Below are 24,779 nucleotides of genomic sequence, written 5' to 3' on the forward strand. Positions count from 1 at the left end.
TTTACACCGTGAGCCAGATTTGAAGTGATAATATTCACTTTTTTTTAACTGTGTTCTGTTTCTACTTCTGCTGCACGACCTGGATCTATTTGATTCTCGGAGCGTCTTAACTTCATTTTCTTAGTCTTTAATTTTTACAAGAAGATCTTGGACTGATAAGGATGTGGAAGGAACTGATTGCGCTGAGGTAATTTGAAGCTCCTCAGCATATTGCATCTCCACTATACGATCGGCCATCTGCGTGATCTTGCCGTCGTTTCTTCCGATATCACTAATATACTTCGACTATTACTGGGAAGTTTATCGAGCCACAATGTTTTTAAAGCATTCTGCGACAAGTTGGTGCCAGCATATTTTCGCATTTTTCGTAATAACTGGCTAGGTTTCATATCACCAAGTTCCAACCCACTCAACAGTTTTTTTGTTTTATGCTCCTCACTTTTCTTGAAAATTGTTAAGAGTCGTTCTTTTGCCAGCGAATATTAATTATTTTCATCACTGGTTACCAGATACCAGATGTTTTCGACGTATATCGGTTCAAGCTGCGCCAGCAGGTAATTGAACTTAGTTGCTTCCGTTGATATGGCAGTGATTGTAAACTGAGCCTCGGCTTGGCTAAATTAAATATCGGGCTTTCCTACCCCAAAGGGAGGAAGCTTTACGCTTACTTTATTAATTTCCGGAGTACTCACACGATTGTCCCCTTCAAGTCAACTTCCTGATTGCATTTTGAGTATTTTATTGAACACCATCTGCGCCGATTTCCAGCAGATCCCGCGTTGGACAATTCGCCGATCCATACGTTGCAGGGTTTCATTTGTTGTCTCGCCGATCACGTCGGGGTCACCGTCTAACACAAGTAAACACACACACAAATAAGAACTTAAAACTTCTTTATTATAACATTTTATAACATTTTACAACTCTCAAAAACAATACAATCTTCTTTTGTCTCTTGTGATATCACAGAACACATAGCTCTGAAGCCAACCTTATCGATATCAAAACACTCGCTAACACACCAAAGCAAACCTGCTCCCTCAGTGTTTTATGCTATTTTAAATTTGACGTCCGCTACTTAGCGAAAAGTTGCTGACTTTGAACGATGGGTCATCCCGTTCTCTTTTCTTGCTCAGAACATGACTTGATCTTACTACACCTTATGTTGCAGCTAAAATGTTGCGAAACCGGTCGTGCTTGTAAATGAAGTACTTACGGCTGAAGCGGTCTTATCTCCAAAACGACATATCCAGGCTGTGGCTGTCCCGCCTACAAAGTCTTCTGCATAGTCTGCGTGTGATGTTGCGATACCCCATCGCCATCACTTTTGCCAGATATGTTCGCGATATATCATGTACGGGATCTGCTCGTACGTCAGCATCGTCCCAGTCCCATTATCCAGGATGTTGAAGATCAGTTACAAAAATCTGTGGACCAGTTTGTCTCAGAAAAGAATACGACTCAGCGACACCCTTCCTAACCGAATCAAAGTATGGTCCCGGCCAAAGAGGTTGCAACGTCATACTTATAAGTGTGCCCATACTGCAAAGATTTCGCGAATTTGTCTCGATTTTGTAATCACTGATATAATTTCCTGTTCACCTTCTGGGTGCTTCAGTTTTTGTCAGGCAGTATATGAAGAGTATCTGATTTGGTTCAAAAAATGGTTCAAATGGCTCTGAGCACCATGGGACTTAACTACTGAGGTCATCAGTCCCCTAGAACTTTTTTTTTTTTTTAAAAAAAAAAAATCTTTATTTACTTTACAATAATATTTATACATCTAACCCACCACCTTATTACATTAGTGGGTCTTACTTACTACTGTTAGTTACAATTTGCAGCTAATTACAATATGTATTAAGTTGTGAGCTACAGCTTTCTAATTGCAATGGGCAGCTATACAATAAACTACTTAATTAAACTTCTAATATTTTAAAAACTAAACCTACATTTACTTCCTGCAGCGTCACAAGTGTGTCAGCAATATACAAACCTACTTATATGCCTTGCCCATCGAGCTAACCCCGATGGGCGTGCCCCTGACACTGGGCAGGCCAGGATTTTAATCGCTGCAGGTTCCTATATCTAAATTTCTAATCTAATTCCTACTATCTAATTTTAACCTACGTCATTTCCAGTGTAATGTCAGTTCCGGGTAATTCCTATTCCCCACCCCCCCTATTCCCGCGCGTGGCGGATTCCAGACTAAGAGTCGGCCTATCCACGCGCAGGCGGAATGGGAGTAGGGCGTATTAGTCGCAATTTGTGCTATTTAGTCTAGTTCCCTCATGTATTCTCTTAGCACCTTTTGTGATACCTCGTTGGCAAGTTTATTTATCATTTGGAAGGTATCTTCATGTCTAATTAGGTTATAAGTGTCATAGTCAGGTAGTTGGTCTCGTAGTGTAGAGGCAACATCATTGAAGAGAGGGCACTCGTAAATCACATGATCGGGAGTGCCCTCCGGTTCACCACATTCACACGCGGGTGTCGCCCTTTTCCCAAACCGGCATAAGTATGCCGCATAAGGTCCATGTCCAGTGAGAAAATGGATTAGCCCTCTGGTTGGTTCGAAGTATTTCATTTTCAGCCGTTCTGTAATACTTGGTAACAATTCATGTGTCCTGCGCCCTGTTTCATCAGTATCCCATAGTTCTTGCCATAGTTGTACTCCTCTTTTCCTAATCTCGCCCTTATCCCCAGCCCTGATACCTAAGATTTCCTCTATTTTTGTTATGTTTCCCTTTTTACTCCAGAACCATGCAGCTTGCTCCCTGATTTTAATATCCAGGGGGCAAAGCCCCATTATAACTGTTAATGCTCCTCCAGGTGTTGTACGATAAGCACCTACCGATCTTAGAATCATGTTTCTTTGAACCCTTCTCACTGTCATGGCGGGCACCACCCTCGTGAGCCTGTGTGCCCAGACCCCCGAGCCGTAACCCACTATCGATGTTAGTATACTATTGTGATAAAGTTTTATAAGGTGAGGTGGTAGATGAAATCTTCTGTGTCCTATGGATATGAGGTTATTCAGTGTTTGAATAGCTTTCTGGGTCACGGTTTCAATGTGTTTCCCAAAATTCCACCTCTCATCAATGATGATGCCCAAGTAACGTGCGTCACGTCTCCGAAGAACCGGCGAGCGGTTGATACGTACGGTCGGGTTACGTAGTAATTGTCCCTTTAATAGCAAGTAGGTGGACTTACTTGGCGACACCGTCATTTTGGTGTTTTGACACCATAGCTGTAGTTTATTTAAGGCAGTCTCTATTTTAGGTTCAATGTCTTCGCGGCTTCGGCCGCCGACCAGCAGGAGGAGGTCATCTGCATACGCTATCACCTCTAGCACTTCCTCACTTTGTTGTAGGGTGTCCAATAAAGGCTCCATATGGATGTCCCAGAACAGGGGCCCGAGTACGGAACCCTGAGGACATCCCTTTGTTATAACTTTTCCAATTCTCTTGCTAGAGGATGATAGCCAGACCTCCCGTTCTTCACAATAGCTCCTCAGGCATCCATATAGCGGCCCTGGACACTCCTTCTCCCGCAAGCAGGAGAAGAGCGAAGGCCACCACAGGTTGTCGAAGGCGCCACTGATGTCAACCATAATGCCCACCACGTACTTATGCAGGGTAGAGCCACAGACCTCAGCAGCCAGGGCGATCGCATCAGATGTCGATCGCCCAGGCCTGAAGCCGAACTGTCTGTCGCTCACCCCACGCAGCACTCTATGTGCAGCCAGTCTGTCAGCTAGTAACTTCTCTAATATTTTCCCTAGTATGTTGATTAAGCAAATAGGTCTATAAGATTTTACATTTGTAGGATCTTTATCTAACCCTTTCCGAATAATGACTACGTTTGCTGATTTCCACACCCTAGGAATTTTTTGCCGTATCAGACACTCATTGTATAGGTGAGTGAGTGGTGCAGTAAGCTGGGGGGCCAGGAACTGCACCACCTCAGCCACAATGCCGTCTGGCCCGGGAGCTTTTCCCCTTTTAAGTGCTTTTATATGGGCAGCTACCTCTTCCTCCGAGAAAGGGTAGACTGCCGTATTATTGATGTACTCATTTTGGTCTTCATGTCTTAATTGTTGTTGCTGGTTCGTCCAGAGCCAATTGGCACAGGACCCCTGGGGTACACCGTACAAACTAGTTCGAGAGAAGATCCGCTCTCCACTAGAATTGTCAACAGTTAGGCACGGGGACAGGATGACGGAGTCTTGGCAGGAAACTGCTGAGGTCCTCCTCCAGTCCCTGTTGCCTGACGATAGTGCGGATGGAGAATCCCCTAGAACTTAGAACTACTTAAACCTAACTAACCTAAGGACATCACACACATCCATGCCCGAGGCAGGATTCGAACCTGCGACCGTAGTGGTCTCGCGGTTCCAGACTGTAGCGCCTAGAACCAAACGGACACTCCAGCCGGCTCTGATTTGGTGTAAGAGAGGTTTTACTGGTCTTAATCTTGCCACGAGGAAAACAAGGATAATAGAATGTAGTCGTATTAAATCAGGTGATGATAAGGGAATTAGATTAGGGAATGAATCACTTAAAGCAGTAGATACGTTTTGCTATTTGGGCAGCAAAGTAACTGATGATGATCGAAGTAGAGAGGATATAAAATAAAAACTGGCAATGGCTAGAAAAGCGTTTCTAAAGAAGAGAAATTTTTTAACACCGAGTATAGATTGAAATGTCAGGAAGACTTCTGTGAAAGTGCTTCTATGGAGTGTAGCCATGCATGCAAGTGAAACATGGACGATAAACTATTTAGACAAGAGGAGAATATAAACTTTTGAAATGTGGCGCTACAGAGGAATGCGGAAGGTTAGATGTGTAGATCACGTAACTAATGAGCAGGTACTGAATAGAATTGGGGAGAAATGAAATTTGGGGCACTACCTGACAAGAAGGGATCGGTTGGTAGCACACATTCTGAGACATCAAGGTTCAAATGGCTCTAAGCACTATGGGACTTAACATCTGAGGTCATCAGTCCCCTAGACTTAGAACTACTTAAACCTGAGTAATCTAAGGACATCACACACATCCATGCCCGAGGCAGGATTCGAAACTGCGACCGTAGCAGCAGCGCGGTTACAGGCTGAGGTGCCTAGAACCGTTTGGCCACAGCGGCCGGCAGACATCAAGGGATCACCAATTTAGTACTAGAGGGAAGCGTGGAGGGTAAAAATCGTAGATAGAGACCAAGAGATGAATACAGTAAGCAGTTTCAGAGGGATATGGATTGCAGTAGTTACTCAGAGATGGAGAGGCTTGCACAGGATAGAGTAGAATGGAGAGCTGCATCAAACCAGTCTTTGGCACTCCACCCCAGTCCACTCCACCCCACGCTCAGCCAGTGCTCCCTCTGTGGCGGTTGCTAGCTGCTAGTTAGTATGCATGGAGCTGGCTGGCTCTCCGTGTGCATCGGAGTCTGGTGCTCCGGGCTGGGGAGGTTTATTTAAGCACGTGTAACGTGCTACCTGCAATCCAAGCGCACGCCTGATTAACGTCGCCTCGCTGCGCCGGCCTGGGTGCTAACGATTTCACTCCTGGCTGCGAAGATTAGCGAGGACGGCACGCCGGATATAAAGCGTCCAATCTCTGCCCGGCCAAAGCGAAACGCGTAGCAATTTTTACGTTTTACCACCAAACACACACCAGTTCACCGTGTCGAAAAGCCGTTTTATTTTCAGATTTTCTAACTTCAGATACTGCGTAAATTATTGCCTGTTACAGTTTCCATGTTGATCTGTCGGTGGCTTCACAGTAAGTTAGATGCGACCAATGTCAGAGCCGAAAGTAATGTACACTGATGGAAAATAAATCACCACACCGAGGAGGAGTTGTGCGACGTAAACGAAATTTCGTAGGCGTGTTTCTACATCTGATCATATCTATTCAAATTTCGCACCAGTCGTATAACAGTGAGTTGCTAGCGCCACTATGTTATCTTTATCAATCAAGTTACCTTTAAATACACGCTGTAACGGTCGCGAGGACTAGTTACATTCGGAACTGGATGTGGTGAGTTGATGAGAGTCAAGAATGCCTTTAAGGGAAGGTTTACTATCTTTTGGTTCAAAAAATCGATTTTTTTAATTGCATTTTTGTATCCATATAAGTGTTTAGAATCCACCCCTGAAATGGTTTTTCCGAATACGGAACGGAAACGTTTGTTATTCGCGGTTGAACAAAAAAATGCACCTGCCTGAAATCGGCCTTTTTCATGCACCAGTTTTTTCTTTCGGAGGGCGAGTTATTGTACCGGTGCTTGGAAGGAAGCACAAAATTCAATTGAAAGTTTGAATGCGTGTGTCTGGAAGTTAGCCCCCAAGCATTTGCAAATGGTTCAAACGGCTCTGAGCAGTGTGGGACTTAACATTTGAGGTCATCAGTCCCCTAGAACTTAGAACCACTTAAGCCTAAGAGCATGACACACATCCATGCCCGAGGCAGGATTCGAACCAAAAATTGAATATAAATGTGACGATAACGTAATGATGATCTGAGGTATAGAGGTATTTTCTTCCATTTTTATGACTAAATGTTTAATGCATGAACAATTTAGCAATTTCGCCAGTATGACAGTTTCCCTTGAAACAGAGTCTTTGTTGGTAAAACGTGTAGCGATACACCTGCAACGCGGAACTGGCAGTAAGTTTGTAGCCGGAGCGTGGCAGCGCAACATCCCAGAGTGATCTTTCAAGAAGACCAGTTAAAGTGATCATAGAAAGTAACGCGTCTTGGGTCAGACCTTGGTTTTTCACTGGGCAGGGACTTTTAAACCGGACCGACGAGTACAGACGTCCTCAGCTTTTGTCTGGCACTTCGAAGGAGCAACACGCCTTTCCGCGGTCGGCTTAGTCAGTCACAAGAACACACAGATCAACAATTTAGGCGTCGTATTAGTAGCAGTCTACTTGAGTGCTGACGCGTGGAAAGCTTTCTGAAAAATTACCGTTTGAACGAGCAGTGATTTTAATCGTGTTATTACTCTTCGAGTCGTATAACTAGTTGGGTAATTAAACAACAGTAGTATCATAATATCAATGTAAGACCGTTACCGAGCCACGAGACTATCCTCGCTGCCGCATCGATAACGTCGAATGCTCTGCTGCCATTGTATCGTTACATGAGCCCTCTCTCTCTCTCTCTCTCTCTCTCTCTCTCTCTCTCTCCCTCTCTCTCCCACTCTCCCCCCCCCCCCCCCTCTCTCTCTCTCTCTCTCTCTCGAGAGAGAGAGAGAGAGAGAGAGAGAGAGAGTGTGTGTGTGTGTGTGTGTGTGTGTGTGTGTGTGTGTGTCCTCATGTAAGGCTTTTATTTACCTGTGATTTCCATCATATCCAATAATTAGGACAAAATCGGCTGGATATATTCTCGGAATCAAGTTCTGTGAAGTAGGCTCTCCGTGCCTCTCATTTCACTGCCATTAAATCAGCCGGTGTGCTTTATCTGCATGCGCTCTAAAGCTCATAAGCTATTTTATTCGCATTTGAGTACGACTTATCTGGGTATTGTTATAATCTCCTCTCGTGTCAACTGTGACCGAGAAGAAAGTGTCTCCTTAATTACAGCCCGTTAGTAGCAAATAAAATCGTAGTCGTGCGTCACGAACAGGGCAGGAAGCTACACTATGTGACCAAAAGTATCCGGACACCCCCCAAAATATACGTTTTTCATATTAGGTGCATTGTGCTGACACCTACTGCCAGGTACTCCATATCAGCGACCTCAGTAGTCATTATACATCGTGAGTGAGCAGAATGGGGCGCTCAGCGGATCTCACGGACTTCGAACGTGGTCAGGTGATTGGGTGTCGCCTGTGTCATACGTCTGTACGCGAGATTTCCACATTCCTAAACATGCCTAGGTCCACCGTTTCCGATAGTGATAGCGAAGTGGAGACCTCGTCTGTTGACTTACAGAAACCGCCGGCAACTGAAGCGGGTCGTAACGCGTAATAGGCAGACATATATCCAGACCATAACACAGGAATGCCAAACTGCATCAGGATCCACTGCAATTACTAAGACAGTTGGTAGAGAGGTGAGAAAACTTGGATTTCATGGACGAGCGGCTGCTCATAAGCCACAGATCACGCTGGCAAATGCCAAACAATGCCTTGCTTGGTGTAAAGAGCGTAAACATTGGACGATTGAAGAGTTTGAGTAACGTATCACGGTACACAATGTGGCGATCCGGTGGCAGGGTGTGGGTATGGTGAATGCCATGTGAACATCTGCCAGCATGTGTAGTGCCAACAGTAAAATTCGGAGGTGGTGGTGTTATGGCGTAACCGTGTTTCCCATGGAGGGGGCTTGCATCCCTTGTTGTTTTGCGTGGAACTATCACAGTGCAGGCCTACAGTGATGTTTTAAGCACCTTCTTGCTTCCCACTGTCGAAGAGTAATTCGGGGATAGCGACTGCATCTTTCAACACTATCGAGTACATGTTCATAACGCACGGCCTGTGGCGAAGTGGTTACACAACAATAACATGCCTATAATGGACTGGCCTGCACAGAGTCCTGACCTGAATCCTATAGCACACCTTTGGAATGTTTTCGAACGCCGACTTCGTGCCAGGCCTCACCGACCGACATCGATAGCTCTCCTCAGTGCAGCACTCCGTGAAGAATGGCTTGCCATTCCCCAAGAAACCTTCTGCACCTCATTGAACGTATGCCTGCGAGAGTGGAAGCTGTTATCAAGCCTAAGGCTAGCCCAACACCATATTGAATTCCAGCAATACCGGCGCCACGAACTTGTAAGTCATTTTCAACCGGGTGCCGGATCCTTCCGATCACATAGTGTATTAGGGAAGATACCATTTTTGGTAGAACTTAGTGGCATATACTCGACATATTATCGATTGGAACAGCAAGAAAAACAATCAGGACAAATTTATTTGATTTGCCATCGAGTCGCGCGGGCCGCTGTGGCGGAGCAGTTCTTGGCGCTTCAGTCCAGAACCGCGTGACTGCTACGGTCGCAGGTTCGAATCCTGCCTCGGGCATGGACGTGTGTGATGTCCTTAGGTTAGTTAGATTTAAGCAGTTCTAAGTTCTAGGGGACTGATGACCTCAGATGTTAAGTCCCATAGTGCTCAGAGCCATTTGAGCATCGAGTCGCAAGTTTTATTTTGTCGTTTCTTTCAGTATCAAACCCATCAGCCCATCCCCCGGCGCGCAGTCGTTAAGTTTGTTTACCTGAGTAGGTGTTCAGATGCTAATATCTGTATGACACACGTCGCTGCCATGAGAATCGTTATTGCGCATTCGAGGAAGTTAATGTTTGTTATTTTCTTCTGACCGTAGGGTCTTTCCCTTTCTGTCTTGATTTGCTCAGATTTGTATTCACCAAGTATCTTTGGCGTCAAAAATAAATGTGGCAGAACTCTACCTACCGCCGATAGTTGTTGCTGTTATTGAGGTGGCGGCCGGCCGGAGTGGCCGAGCGGTTCTACGCGCTACAGTCTGGAACCGAGCGACCGCTACGGTCGCAGGTTCGAATCCTGCCTCGGGCATGGATGTGTGTGATGTCCTTAGGTTAGTTAGGTTTAATTAGTTCTAAGTTCTAGGCGACCTCAGCAGTTAAGTCGCATAGTGCTCAGAGCCATTTTTATTGAGGTGGCTCACTTGCAGGCAGCAGCTACAGCGCCTCGTCACAGCGTCGAGTCACTTTAGGAAGACTGCAGCATAACTGAAAGCAGCATATTAGCAACCGTTTAATGTATTAAGATAAAATGCACATAATGTATCATGAGTGTGATACAGTGTGGAAATGTTGCTAAAAGTTCACTTATACTGTTCTGACCTTGAGCAGTGATCTAGTCGTGCATCCAGCGAATGATCAGTTTGCCTTGAAAATGGCGGGGTGTTCTCCCGCCGAAATATCGGCGGTCGCTGAAAGTGTTACCTGGCTGACTTCCCGGAATTTATTTGAAAATCACTAATATAACTTGTAGAATTCCCAGTTGGGCCCTTCTCGGCGGCGACCGTGTATAGTCCTGACGCCGTCTTGAAGCGTGGTATTGATACTGGCGAACTTTGAGTGGAGCTGTGCGTCCATTTATATCTACGTCTGTCGGATTGACGTCCACTTGGAAATTATTGAGTGGCATATGGTGGAACCATAACGTAGTCCACGTTTTGTGCGTCTTCTATGATGTCTGACCATAACAATCGTGGAGCTACATAGGGTAATTCATTTGCCCCTACACATGGTTGTTTTGCTACTCCCCGCAACGCCTTGAAATACCACATGCAAGATTTTCATCTCTCTCGCACACCACACGCAAACTGTTAGTCCTACAGAAATTATGAAGACGACCTTTTTGTAGCAAATTTAATGAAGTTAAATTCTGTACTGGAGGTTCTAGTTTTGCAATTTTTCAAGAAAAACGTACGAAAGTGACCCTCAGCCGCGTTTTTCTTGAGTAACTCGAAAAACATTACTTACATCGAAACGTATTCCAATTCAAAATTTTAATACATTAAATTTCCTACGTAAAGGTCTTGTTCTTTTTTTCTGTAGAACTAATAGTTTGCCGGCCGAAGTGGCCGTGCGGTTAAAGGCGCTGCAGTCTGGAACCGCGAGACCGCTACGGTCGCAGGTTCGAATCCTGCCTCGGGCATGGATGTTTGTGATGTCCTTAGGTTAGTTAGGTTTAACTAGTTCTAAGTTCTAGGGGACTAATGACCTCAGCAGTTGAGTCCCATAGTGCTCAGAGCCATTTGAACCATTTTTGAACTAATAGTTTGTGCGTACCGGGCGAGAAAATATGAAAATCTTGCACGTGTTTTATGAAGGCGTTACATGTTGCGTAAAGCTTATTTGTAGGGACTGCTGACCCACCCCGTGTATAATGAGGAGAGATGACGCTACAGACTGCCACTGTACGTTGCTTTGAAGCCAGCCAAAACATTAGCAGGGTTCTTTTTGCGGTTCTTCTTGTTTTTAATTTCCATCCTGTGCACGGAACAGTTGTTTCAAGCAGAAAATGTTACAGTGCTTTCGTGAGCAACACAACGTTAGGAAGGTATTTGTTGACGTTTTTCTGGTCTTAAATGCATATTTGATCCAGTGCTAGACGAATTTTGTCACCTTAACGTAACTTAGTATTTGTTATTCGTTTCGAATAACCTGGCATAGAAATGTAAGATATAAAAAGGCTCTTTTGGTTATCCAGCATTTCCCTTTATACAGAATGAAGATACTGGTGTTTGGTCTATGTTCTCTTCCCAAAAATGGTAAGAACTTGTTTTGCTACGTTTGATGACGCTACACCTTTCAGTTTTTCGTTATCACTGTCTTCACCCAGAGAGCTTTTCGAGTTAGATTAATGGCAAATCTAAAGTCGAATCACAGAAATGAAACCATTACTGTAAAATTAAGGAGTGCAGCTTAGTTTTCGCCCGACACCCTCCAGATCGAATAAAATCTTGTCGGTTTTCAAGCCGCGTCAATTTGAATAAAATTCTCCAGCGTTCGATGGCTACCTCCGCCACTGTCGTCAGGAGTAAAACTATTGACTGTCGGGACTAGCATGATTTTTCGCATATATATCCACGATCACGGCTGCTGGTACCAATGAGAGCGGGCCGAAACGAGGCGTGGGCGGAGGTGAGTTGGGCAGCTCATAGCAGCAGCGGCCCGCCGCGGAACCGAGGCCCACGAGAAAGACAGGCTGCGGCGCGTACCTCACCAAGGTAGGCCTTGAGCTCTCCCCGTCGCTCAGCTCAGCGTTTCTACACCTCTTAACTCGTAACTGTCTGTCTACGTACAAACGATAATTGAATATTCTGCTGGAATCCGCTATTATGGAGTCTTGATGTTTGTTAGACCTTCAACGATCGCGAGTCCATAGGCCTACTAATACACTACTGGCCATTAAATTTGCTACATCAACAAGAAATGCAGATGATAAACGGGTATTCATTGTACAAATATGTTATACTAGAACTGACATGTGATTACATTTTCACGCAATTTGGGTGCATAGATCCTGAGAAATCAGTACCCTGAACAACCACCTCTGGCCGTAATAACGGCCTTGATACGCCTGTACATTGAGTCAAACATAGCTTGGGTGGCGTGTACAGATACAGCTGCCCATGCAGCTTCAACACGATACCACAGTTCATCAAGAGTAGTGACTGGCGCATTGTGACTAGCCAGTTGCTCGGCCACCATTGACCAGACGTTTTCAATTGGTGAGAGATCTGGAGAATGTGCAGGCCAGGGCAGCAGTCGAACATTTTCTGTATCCAGAAAGGCCCGTACAGGACCTGCAACATGCGGTCGTGCATTATCTTGCTGAAATGTAGGGTTTCGCAGGGATCGAATGAACGGTAAAGCCGCGGGTCGTACCACATCTGAAATGTAACGTCCACTGTTCAAAAAGTGCCGTCAATGCGAACAAGAGTTGACCGAGACGTGTAACCAATGGCACCCCTTCTATCACGGCCGGTTGATACGCCAGTATGGCGATGACGAATACACGCTTCCAATGTGCGTTCACCGCGATGTCGCCAAACACGGATGCGACCATCATGATGCTGTAAACAGAACCTGAATTCATCCGAAAAAATGACGTTTAGCCATTCGTGCGCCCAGGTTCATAGTTTAGTACACCATCGTAGGCGCTCCTGTCTGTGATGCAGCGTCAAGGGTAACCGCAGTCACGGTCTCCGAGCTGATAGTCCCTGCTGCTGCAAACGTCGTCGAACTGTTCGTGCAGATGGTTGTTGTCTTGCAAACGTCCCCAACTGTTGACTCAAGGATCGAGACGTGGCTGCACGATACGTTACAGCCATGCGGATAAGATGCCTGTCATCTCGACTGATAGTGATACGAGGCCGTTTGGATCCAGCACGGGACTCCGTATTACTCTCCTTAACCCACCGATTCCATATTCTGCTAACAGTCATTGGATCTCGACCAACGCCAGCAGCAATATCGCGATACGATAAACCGCAATCGCGATAGGCTACAATCCGATCTTTATCAAAGTCAGAAACGTGCTGGTACGCATTTCTCCTCCTTACACGAGGCATCATAACAACGTTTCACCAGGCAACGCCGGTCAACTGCTGTTTGTGTATGAGAAATCGGTTGGAAACTTTCCTCTTGTCAGCACGTTGTAGGTGTCGCCACCGACGCCAACCTTGTGTGAATGCTCTGAAAAGCTAATCATTTGCATATCACAGCATCTTCTTCCTGTCGGTTAGATTTCGCGTCTGTAGCACGTCATCTTCGTGGTGTAGCAATTTTAATGGCCAGTAGTGTGACACGGCTGTACTGCTGTACAACGAAATTAAAACTGTAGCATTATGATTTTCGGTTGCATGAGTCAACACATCTTGTAGAAATGAGGACTGTTAAGCAGAAGAGACTAAATGCTCTAAACAAGCCATTATACCATTCGTGTCGAGCATAGATCTCAAAGCATACTGCCGAGTTGTGTATTCTATTTTCTTACCAGTAATCAGTAAGACACTGTAATAACAGATTTCAGTAGAAGATGTAATTCTCATTGGTACGTAAACACTTAGTCGAGAGTTAACAGATTTAGAAAGACATTCAGTTTGCTGAGCTGAGCGAGCTGTTGGATGTGAACATCGTGTAACGTTGGGCAGTTGGAGGAGAGCCGCCAGCAGTGGTGGATGTGGGGAGAGAGATGCTAGAGTGTTGAGAGGTTACTGTGAGTGGATGATCTGGACGTGAGTCCGTCAGAAAAAGGAAATTTCTTTAACTAGATATATATATATATATATATATATATATATATATATATATATATATATATTTTATGACTTTTGAACACTATTAAGGTAAATACATTGTTTGTTATCTATCAAAATCTTTCATTTGCTAACTATGCCTATCAGTAGTTAGAATCTTTTATTTAGCTGGCAGCATTGCCGCTCGCTGTGTTGCAGTAGTTCGAGTTAACGAAGATTTTTGTGAGGTAAGTGATTCATGAAAGGTGTAAGTTATTCTCAGTCAGAAAACTGCCTGAGTACGTTGAGTTTTGCTCAGCTGTTTGAAAGTCAAATAACGTAAGTGTTTTTCCAGCACTGTAATCTTTTACATAGAAAGGGGAAGTTTCAAATTACGTTGCAAGATCCCGCTGCATATCGACGTTAATGATATGTGCTTGTAATTTAGTGGATTACTCCTACGACCTTGCTTGAACTGCTATGTAACAACATGAATTGGGAATTTCTGGTAAGTGCCTATGGGACCTAACTGCTGAGGTCATGGGCCCCTAAGCTTACGCACTATCTAATCTAACTTAAACTAATTTACGCCAAGGAAAACTCAGACACAGATCCACGAGGGAGGACTTTAACTTCCCGACGGGGGGAGCCGCGTGAACCGTGAGAATGCGCCTGAGACCGCGCGCCGACAACTTGAATGGTGCTCAATACTTGGAAATGATATGAACGTATGTATGACCTATGATTCAAGAATGGGAAAATGGAAGAGAACTGCTGTTTAGGAAAGATAGAGCTCCGCCCCATACGCACTACCATTGAGAAAGTGCCTGGATGACTGTTTACCTGGCGGGGGCCGACAAAATGGCCTGCACACAGCCCTTATATAACCCCATGCAAATTCAGCTTTTGGGCTTAGGCTAAGGAACAAGTGTATAATTTGAAACCAAAGGATATTAATAGCCTTAAACAAATCGTCCGTGACATGCTTGAAAATATCCCAGTTGAAATGCTAAGAAAAGCTGTGGTCTGTGTTCCTAAAAGATTCAAAGTCTGTGTGGAAAATGCAAGTGCATACTTTGAAATGTAACTTAATAACCAAATGGTACACCCTAATAATGTATTCAGTGGGAATGAATGTATGGTAAGTTGTTTATTTTTGGAAATTTTCGTTGTTACGAATAGTCTCGTCTCCTGACATTGGTGGGAGAGGGAAAAAGGGGTTACTGGTCAGTCTGCGCTCCCGAGCGGTACAGAGCAGAAGGCAGAAGGAATATTCACAGTGAAGGCATTTGATTGTTTTCTTTTATCTGAGCCAACACTGGTACAGGCATTTACTAGAAATGCGGGAGGTGAGACTCGGTAGGGAACTCGTTGTGGAGACTCTTGGACAGATATGGTTTTGAAATAGTTGTTTATTCCAGACAGGACTAACTAATACACTGGAGGCTAGTTCTAGGGTTAGAAAAAGCATGAATAACACTGTTACAACAAAACCAGTGTAGAAGTCCCACGAGTGGATGCTAACCACAGTAGCAAACACTAGCAGCATCTTAAGGCAACAACTTAGTTACAAAACAAAACATACTGAATGTGACACTGTTCACTGAGGCACTCCAAGTGAGAGAACAGACTTACGTGGACCTGTACCGAGGCTGGAGTCGACGGACGCGGATTCGGCGCCCAGTTCGTCTGACTGAGAACTCTGCCAAAATGCGGAATCTAGGGCTTTTAAAGAGTCGCGTGGGGGCACTGTTTTTCCCACATAAAGCTACCCAGACAATTGCGTAGGTCTCATGCAGATGCCTGCCAATCACGGTTTCGTTAGGTCTCCTCTACTGCTCCTAAGGCGGGTATGTTAATGCAGTTGCACTAACTAAGTCCGTATTTGGTATCAACAGTATTCAGCTGAAAGGTAAATGTAACTGCTCTGCCAAATTAGGCGTGCAACAGTATTGTTATACGTCATTTAGCCCCGCCCCTCGGGCCCCCCGTAGTAGAGACTGCTAGGTCAACAGTTTTTGGCGTTTTCGCTCTCTTTCTAACCCTTGTGAACCTACTGACGTTGCTGTTCTCAGGGCTGGTATCAAGCTGGCTTTATACGCTACTACGTGCCTTTTGGTTACAAAGTTCTACGGTGGCAACCTACCACAGCGTCAAGACGACATGTGAAGTTACATGTTAATTCCCTGAACAGTAACTAAGGTCCTGTCACCGCGCCTTGGGGTGTCTGCATTTTCGCAAGGCTCTCCCCTTACGGTTTACTTCATGCCCTCAGCATCGTCTCTGCTTCCGCGCCTTGGAACGCCTGTCCTCTTTTAACACAGCTTCAAGATAACACTGCAGGAGCAAGGAATAATCAATACCGAGTGATCAAAAAGTCAGTATAAATTTGAAAACTAAATAAATCACGGAATAATGTAGAGAGAGAGGTACAAATTGACACACATGCTTGGAATGACATGGGGTTTTATTACAACCAAAAAAAATACAATAGTTAACAAATGTCCAACAGATGGCGCTTCATCTGATCAGAATAGCAATAATTAGCATAACAAAGTAAGACAAAGCAAAGATGATTTTCTTTACATGAAATGCTCAATATGTCCACCATCATTCCTCAACAATAGCTGTAGTCGAGGAATAATGTTGTGAACAGCACTGTAAAGCATGTCCGGAGTTATGGTGAGGCATTCGCGTCGGGTGTTGTCTTTCAGCATCCCTAGCGTCGTCGGTCGATCACGATACACTTGCGACTTCAGGTAGCCCCCAAAGCCGATAATCGCACGGATTGAGGTCTGGGGACCTGGGAGGCCAAGTATGACGAAAGTGGCGGCTGAGCACACGATCATCACCAAACAACGCGTCTGGCAATACTTTGTCGATTTTTTATTTTTATTTTTTTTATTTTATTTTTTTTAATTTTTTTTATTTTATTTTATTTTTTTTTTTTTTTGCTCTAACAAAACCCCATGTCATTCCAAGCATGTGTGTCAATTTTTACCTCTCTCTCTACATTATTTTATACTGACTTTTTGATCACCCGGTATATTACAACAGGCTTTACAAGCACCCTGTATTCAAACCTGAAAAAGTACTCGCTCCGTTTCTGATCTCTAACGCTTACCCGCTCAGTTTCCATAAAGAATATCATTTTCCGCGGTCGCAGTTGGAAAGCGGAGTGGCTGTGCGTTATCTGGGCTGGGAGAGAGGAAGGGCCGAGTTTGCCGCGTTTGCGTCTTCCGCCGCGTCGGTGCGTCCACCGCCCACGCCGGCGCCCCGTGAGGCAGGTAGCAGCGGCGGCGGCGGCGGCGTCTGCGCAGCGAAAGGGTGCCGGGGGCGGAAGGGGTGGGGGGGGGCAGGCGACGCCGGCGGCGAGCGACGCCTGGGCCGCGCCGCGCAGTGGGCGCCGCGACGCCATGCCGTGACTGCCGCAGCCATGCGCGCTCTCCGCCCCGCCATGTTCTTCGCCTCCTCAGGTACGTGCGGCGCACACGCCTCCTGCCACTCTCCGGAACGTCGCTGCTCCGAGCTGCTTACTGGACGTCGCCTTCTCAGCTCTTAGCGCGTTATACGCACCACTGTGAACGCGTCGCACTACATTGTTCGTGTGGTTAAGAACGCAGAAACCATCCACAGAGCTGCACTGTTTGAGAAAGGACGATATATTTCGCCTGTACTATTATTACCTGTGTCTGGTCTATCATGCTATTCTGAAGTGGTAGGTCGCAATGAAGTGCCTCAGTACATATCGTTTCTTGCCTTCGTCACAACAATGTTTACGTAATCCGTGTATGCAATGACACTGGAGTCTTGATCGTTTATACGGGGCGTTTTTAGATTCCCGCTACAGGCCTCGAGGGGTTGTAGAGAGGACTTGGTAGATACAGTTTTGATACAGAGCCCATACCTGGAAACGTCCCGTTTCGATGTAAAATAAGTTTGAAGGTCGGATCACGTTCAAATCTCTCGGTTCACTGCACGCAGACAGCAGAAACAATGACCTCCGACCTGCGTGCTCTGCAGAACTCCACGGCGTGGATCATATTTCGGATGCTCGTCGTCGAACTGCATTCTATGTGACAAAGAACGTCAAGCCGGGAATGCGGCCGGCCGGAGTGGCCGTGCGGTTCTACGCGCTACAGTCTGGAACCGAGCGTCCGTTGCGGTTGCAGGTTCGAATCCTGCCTCGGGCATGGATGTGTGTGATGTCATTAGGTTAGTTAGGTTTAAGTAGTTCTAGGGGACTGATGACCTCAGAAGTTAAGTCGCATAGTGCTCAGAGCCATTTGAATCAACCGGGAATGCGGCGCGTCTGTGGAGCACCACAGTCAACCCTCTTTGTTGTGCACGTACCGATTTCTCGCAGTAGTTGTTGTTGTCGTACGAAGGTGTTAGTTATGAAATGTCACACTTATAACAGCGCCTGACGACAGCACCTTCTCCTCAATTTGTGTTCGTACCGCGAAGCGGCAGACTTCAAAGTGATTCGATGTTCACACTTACTTCGTATCAAAACGGACATTTCCGGATACGGGTTGCTTATCAAAACTTTATCGACTAAGTCGCCTCTACAATTCATAGAAGCCTGTAGTAAGAACTCTAAGACACCCTGTGTAAAACAGCGTAACATTCTTGTCGCAATTACTATAGAACACATGTCAAATGTCATTGTCAAATGTCACAGCTCCGGGACGCACAGTGGAAATTATGTGCGCAGATGAATGGATTCCATAATAATTATTACGTGACGTACTACGTTCTTTTATATAAATGACGAAGAATCATGTCTTTATCGTAATGGAATTTTTAAGCCCTGCTTCCGTGCTTACAGAGAATAATAGTGAATTAAGGGCGGTAGGGCGCCAAACGGGCCGACTTGGAGCAGGAGAGGCATCACAGGACATTTTAATTTCCAGTGTCTATAATTTTACAAATAAATTCATAAAACTTTGTCAGCATCACCAGGAAGGATTCAGGATTCACACTCATTGCAGTGGAAGTTCGAAAACATAACAAAATAATTTTTTTTACGTGTGAAATTTCCTCATTTTTTTCACTTACTAATGGCTGCATTTGTTGCTATAGGTACACTTTTCTTCACAAGTTACAGAGATTCTTCGATGAATTTTGTACAGCATACATACCATACTTACAGGTTTATGAAACTCTAGAATTTATTTAATTTGTGAAAAAACGAATGATCTGTTGTATTTTAAACTTCATGTTTAGAAAAAAACACAAATTTTGTGGTTAATTACCTCAATTTTTACCACAGTTTTTAATAGAGTTCGAAAATTCTAAGAGTTTCATACACCTTTAAGTATGGTTTGTACGCTGTGCAAAATTCATCGAACCATCTCTCTTACTTATGAAGAAAAGTGTACCTATAGCAACAAATGCTGCCATTAGTAAGTGAAAAAAATTACTTCGTTATGTTTTCGAACTTCCACTGCTATGAGTGTGAATTCTGAATCCTTCCTGGTCATACTGACAAAGTTTTATGAATTTATTGTTAAAAGTATAGACAGTGGAAATTAAAATGTCCTGTGGTGCCTCTCCTGCTCCAAGTCGGCCCGTTTGACGTGCTACCCCCATTAAAGAGGTTTCGCCTTCTTGCAAGAAAAACCGTTTCTTTCGTTTCACTGAAGTGTTTTCTTTTTCTTTCTTTCATTATTTCAGAATAAATAAAAGAAAAACCGCGTAGTGGAGTAAACAAATTAAATAATAATAAATAAATAATTAAACAAGAAGGCGGGTCTTCTTGAGTTAGTTATTACTCCTATCTTACTATAAATGGAAATTCGCAAACAAAGTTCACATAAGAACGGTGTCCTCTTAAAACGGAACGATATGCATTCGCACACATCATAGTGAGCCATGACTTGAGAATGACACAACAGGCCGAAATTGTGATCGTGCTGAATGAATAATTCTCAAAAATTTGCTCGAAGAAGTGTTTTGCAAGCCATTTCCTTTGTTGCTGAATTTAGTTTGCTTAACATTCTCATAATGAATCACTATCAGGCATCTGCTTTTCTCACAACTTGTCTTTGTGATTATTCTACTTTACGTGGCTCCGAGTGGTTAGTGTTAGGTGCTTTCGATAGTTGCCTTTATCAGTTATTTCTCTCCAGTGGCGTAAGCCAACGGAAGCGGATTCTTTGCCTGTTTATGCGCAGTATTTATGTTTCCAGAGAAAGGAGCTAAGATGTATCCTTGGAGTGAACGCACTGCATCCATCTTCCTTCACAGAACTACTTACGTTTCCCTGTACTTCTCACCAGCGCTGGAGTTCGGCTCATGCTTTCTCCTGTGAGATGCTTCTGTTAGCCCGCCACATTCGGAACTATAGAGACATATATCTGACATTTGTCTCCGTATCTTTAGCGGTATTTAGGAAACTTCACGAATAGTAAATTAGGGGGGGGGGGGCTGATTTCATGATTTCATGGATATCCAGAAACTTTGATGATTCAGTTTCTATGCTCAATGTTTCCACGACGAATTAGTCATGTGCTACGAATAAATATAATTTCCTCTAATAGCTTGATGTCTAGACAATAAGCTAATAAAAGAGCTTCGCTAAAAGCACCTGACGTAGGTGACTTCGTCGTTAACAGAAATACTGTAAGAAAAAACACAGTTACCGATTCAGACACACCAGCTACCTCTGAGCATCTCGTCTTGCAGTCCACTATCCCTGCAATATCGATTACTGAAAAGTGAAGCATCTAGCGTTAACGATGTTGAAAACAGACGCGTAATCACCGCAATATTAAATTGTTATTTGACTACCTAGTGCTGCCGACCGAACTGCCGCAAATTTCTGTTTCACGTAATGTAAATATTATTTTATTGCTTTCTTCTTGCTGCTAGTACCACAGGTTACCAACTCTATAATGCACAAAAGCAGCATTTACGGTACACTAATATTAGCTGAATGTACGTGATGGTGCAAGTATTGTTCTCCGAAATATAACGTGAAATTGAAAAATAAATATGACTGGTTACATTTTCTTGTATATTTATTTTCCTTTGGAGCCGTAAGATTTTTTAACCTCTGATAAGTCAATTCACTTGTATTTCTATGTGTATTTATAGCAAAACACCGAAGAATTTCTGGTGCTGTTGTATTAGCTCCTTAAATACTACATATTCTATATATCCGTTCTGCTTTAGAATGAAGTAAGCTATAGCACGGAGATGACGTAAAAAGTCATTTTTCAGCTTATAAACAACATCTCCTTACATAATTTAGAAAATTTAGTTGTTCTCGTTTTCCTTGCTGAAATGGCACAGACGGAAGCAACACATGTGTTGACCAGACAGTCGAGATATATCAATGAATTTTATAGCACTGTTTGTGGAAAACGGCATTCGTTACTCTTTGTCTTACTCCAAACATCTGCGATAACAAATCGGCCATAGTTTCGACTGCACATCGTATTAATGCGGGTAGCAGTCTTCGTTAATTAGTGGTTCACGTCTAGACGTCACCTCTGAGGGATAAATTAGACACTGATTTTCGCTCTGTAAATAACGCAGTGGTCCTACAGCTTGTAGGTCTCCCGTCTTTCGTTTAATTTATGCAAGCATTCCTTTCCATTCAGATATTTCTAGGTATCGATCCAAATCTGCTTCTAAGAGGGTTTTTGTTGTGTTGCAGAACATGACTTTTTCCATCGCTTGCATTATTTTATGCAGAAATAACGTAAAGAACGTTTTCAGTATGCTAACATATGCAGTTAATATGCATTTCTGCTGGAGAAAGAATATTTTTTTAGCCATCACCTCATGCTTATGGTTAAAATTATTTGCCGATACTGGACACTTGGCTGGTAAATGTGTCAAAGAAATATACAGGGTGACCCAAAAGTCTGTTAACATTTGAAAATAAAGTAATTCAGTGAATAATGTAGGTAGAGCGGTAAAAATTGACACGCATGTCTAAAATTACATGGATCCTTATTGAAACCGCCAACAGCCTTGCCTTAGTGGCAACACGGGTTCCGAATTAAGCGCTGTTGGGCTGGGTTAACACTTTAATGGGTGACCATCCGGTCTGCCGAGCGCTGTTGGCAAGCAGGGTGCACTCAGACCTTGTGAACCAAACTGAGGAGCTACTTGATCGAGAATAGCGGCTCCGGTCTCGGTAAACTGACATACAGACGGGACAGCGGTGTGCTGACCACTTGCCCCTTCATATCCCCATCCAGTGACGCCTGTGGGTTGATGATGACACGGCGGCTGGTCGGTATCGTTGGGCCTTCATGGCCTGTTCGGGAGGAGTTTAGTTTTTAGTCTTATTGAAACCACAAACGAGTGCAAAAAATGGCCAAGAGATGACGCTGAGCGGCAACACGTGAGTGATGCCGCATGATGTTCAAATGTGTGTGAAATCTTATGGGACTTAACTACTAAGGTCATCAGTCCCTAAGCTTACACAGTACTTAACCTAAATTATCCTACGGACAAACACACACTCCCATGCCCGAGGGAGGACTCTAACCTCCGCCGGGACCAGCCGCACAGTCCAGGACTGCCGCATGATAATCGTGTGTAAAATGAGCTGTAGTGAGAGAGGAAGTCAGATGCGCCAGCAATCGCAGCATGCTGCCTTCACCAGAAAAGCCACTGTTAATTGAAATTTACTATCAGAATAGTGAGTCTGTTGCTGCAACTTAACGATCCAAAGGGTATTAGAACTGATAAAGGACCTGTGATAAGTGAAAAAGTAATCACGAAGTACGAAGCCCGCAGCGGCCGACCAGACACAAGGGTTACTGCTGCTCGGACAGTCCAGGAAGAAATGGGGACTTCAGTGGGTTCGTCTCCACAGGGCGAAGTCAGAGCTCGTGAAGTCGCACGTCGCATCAGCATTCCACGCACTACTGTTTGGAGAGCACTGAGGCGTAACACAAACACCGACCCTCTCCCTCCCTCATCCAATGCTACCCATAAAAAATCCAGCGTCAACAAGAACCGTTAGCCTCCGAATTGTGAGCGCAGAGCATTTGCAGTTTGGGAATTTCAGAATAAAGGGAAGATGACGATTGGTGTCTAACGTGTTGTGGACAGATGAAGCCCATTTCACACACCAACAACAGCAGAATTAGTGCTACCGAAAATCCTAGAACTCTCGTGGAAGCCCTATTTCATGACGAGGAAGTCACGGTGTGATGTGGATTTAGCGCATCAATCGTGATGGTACCCTTTTTCTTCGAGGAAATGCTGGGTGCTGCTTTTCAAACTATCAGCGTGACGGGTGCGAAATACGCCGATATATTATAGAAACGCATCGTACCTAACGTGGCTGATAAATAGTTGCCGGAAGGTACGGCTTTTATGCAGATGGTGCTTCGTCCCAATTGCTACACATATGAAAGATTAGAATTATACTAATGCCTCCAACTGCTAACGGACGTTGAGACATATCAACGGATCAACGGGGACAGGTGAAAATGTATGCTCCGACCGGGACTCGAACCCAGAATCTTCTGCTTATATAGCAGACACTCTATCCATCTGAGCCACCGAGGGCACAGAGGATAGAGTGACTGCAGGGACTACCTCGCGAACGCCTCCCGCGAGACCCACATTCTCACCTTGTATGTCCGCACACTACATTCGTAGTGTCCCACTCCAACACACTCACTACACGTGGAAGACATTCTTACCAAGTCCCGTAAGAGTTCGGGGAATATGTGTGCATCCACACAGAAGGTCATGGCCGGTGTTGCCAGAACTACACTTATATGGATATTGTGTCTGTTCTTTCGGACATGTCCGAAAGAACAGACACCATATCCATATAATCATATGAGAGATCTCTTATGCACATCTTTTGGTGAGGATCGCCTGCTGAGCCACCACTTCGGTCATGCTTGGCTTTCCAGGTACCCAGATTTCAATACGTGTGATTATTGGGTATGGGGATACCTGAAGTCGCAAGTCTACTGCGATCGTCCGACCTCATTGCAGTGCTAAAAGAAAACATCTGATCGCAATTTCTCACCATATCTGCTGATAACGCTGTACAATGTTGTTAACAACATTGACCTTCGTCTACATACATTGTTGATGAATGATGCTAAAATATTGAGCATTTGTTATAAAGAACATCGTTGTTGTTAAAAAATCAGTTGTTATGCTTATTATTGCTTTTGTGTCATATGAAGCGCCATCTGTAGGTCGTTTTGTGCACTTTTTATCGGTTTCAATAAAACCCGACGTCGTTTCAAGCACGTGTGTCAGTGTGCAACTCCCTACCTACATTATTCTGGGAAGTATTGAATTGTCAAATGTTAACGGGATTTTGGGGCACTCCGTACTTTAAACTTCTCAAGTATCCTGCTGATACGATCGCAGTTTCTGAAGCGCTGCGTCTTCTTTACCTTTGATTACGTTTTTCTGTTTCTCTTGGTCACCTCCACCTTTGATGAGAGGAAGAAGGGACTGGATGACAGGACGTTTGTTAAGACAAGAGGGAATAACTTCCTTGGTACTACAGGGAAATGTTTACGATAAACACGGTAGAGGAACACAGAGATTGGGATACATCCAACAAATAATTGAGTACGTAGTTTGCAAGTGCTAATCTGAGATGAAAAGGTTGGCACAGAAGAGGAATTCGTTACGGCCCGCATCAATGCATTTAGAAGACTGATGACTAAAAAGAACCGCTTGCCCGCCATGGAGGCTGGCACCGGCACTATTTCTTGAAGTCGTAATAGCATAGCAGAGGGTGGCATCAGTCAGTCCTTCAAAGGTGTGGCCGTCGCCATGTCTGACCACTCTGTCAGTTCTTCCGGGACCGACCGGCAGCTGCCGGCTCGTCATTTGCGTGTCCCTAAACTGCCCCAGAAATCCTGCCAGGAGAAGGTGACCCACAGTCCACTGTGCAACCGGAACCACGTTTTGCTTCTGGCTAAAGGGAGAGGTGAGGCTAGGTTAAAAGCAGGCTGAAATATTTCGTTGTGCAGCCGTGATTCGATCTCGCGGCCTTTCGGTTTCCTGGCACGCGCTTTACCACGAGATA

General features: G+C 44.6%; 1 protein-coding gene across 1 annotated transcript in view; it reads left to right on the forward strand.

Moving 5' to 3' along the window:
- Positions 1-17,159: 17,159 nt before the first annotated feature.
- Positions 17,160-24,779, forward strand: part of LOC124802944 (protein FAM110B) — a 461,907-nt gene continuing 454,287 nt past the window's right edge. The window contains exon 1 of the mRNA XM_047264032.1: positions 17,160-17,217. Coding sequence (XP_047119988.1) covers positions 17,178-17,217 — 40 coding nt within the window. The 5' untranslated portion in view covers positions 17,160-17,177. The remainder of the gene's footprint in view (positions 17,218-24,779) is intronic.

Source organism: Schistocerca piceifrons, chromosome 6 (genome assembly GCF_021461385.2).
Source record: "Schistocerca piceifrons isolate TAMUIC-IGC-003096 chromosome 6, iqSchPice1.1, whole genome shotgun sequence".
Taxonomy (NCBI): domain Eukaryota; kingdom Metazoa; phylum Arthropoda; class Insecta; order Orthoptera; family Acrididae; genus Schistocerca; species Schistocerca piceifrons.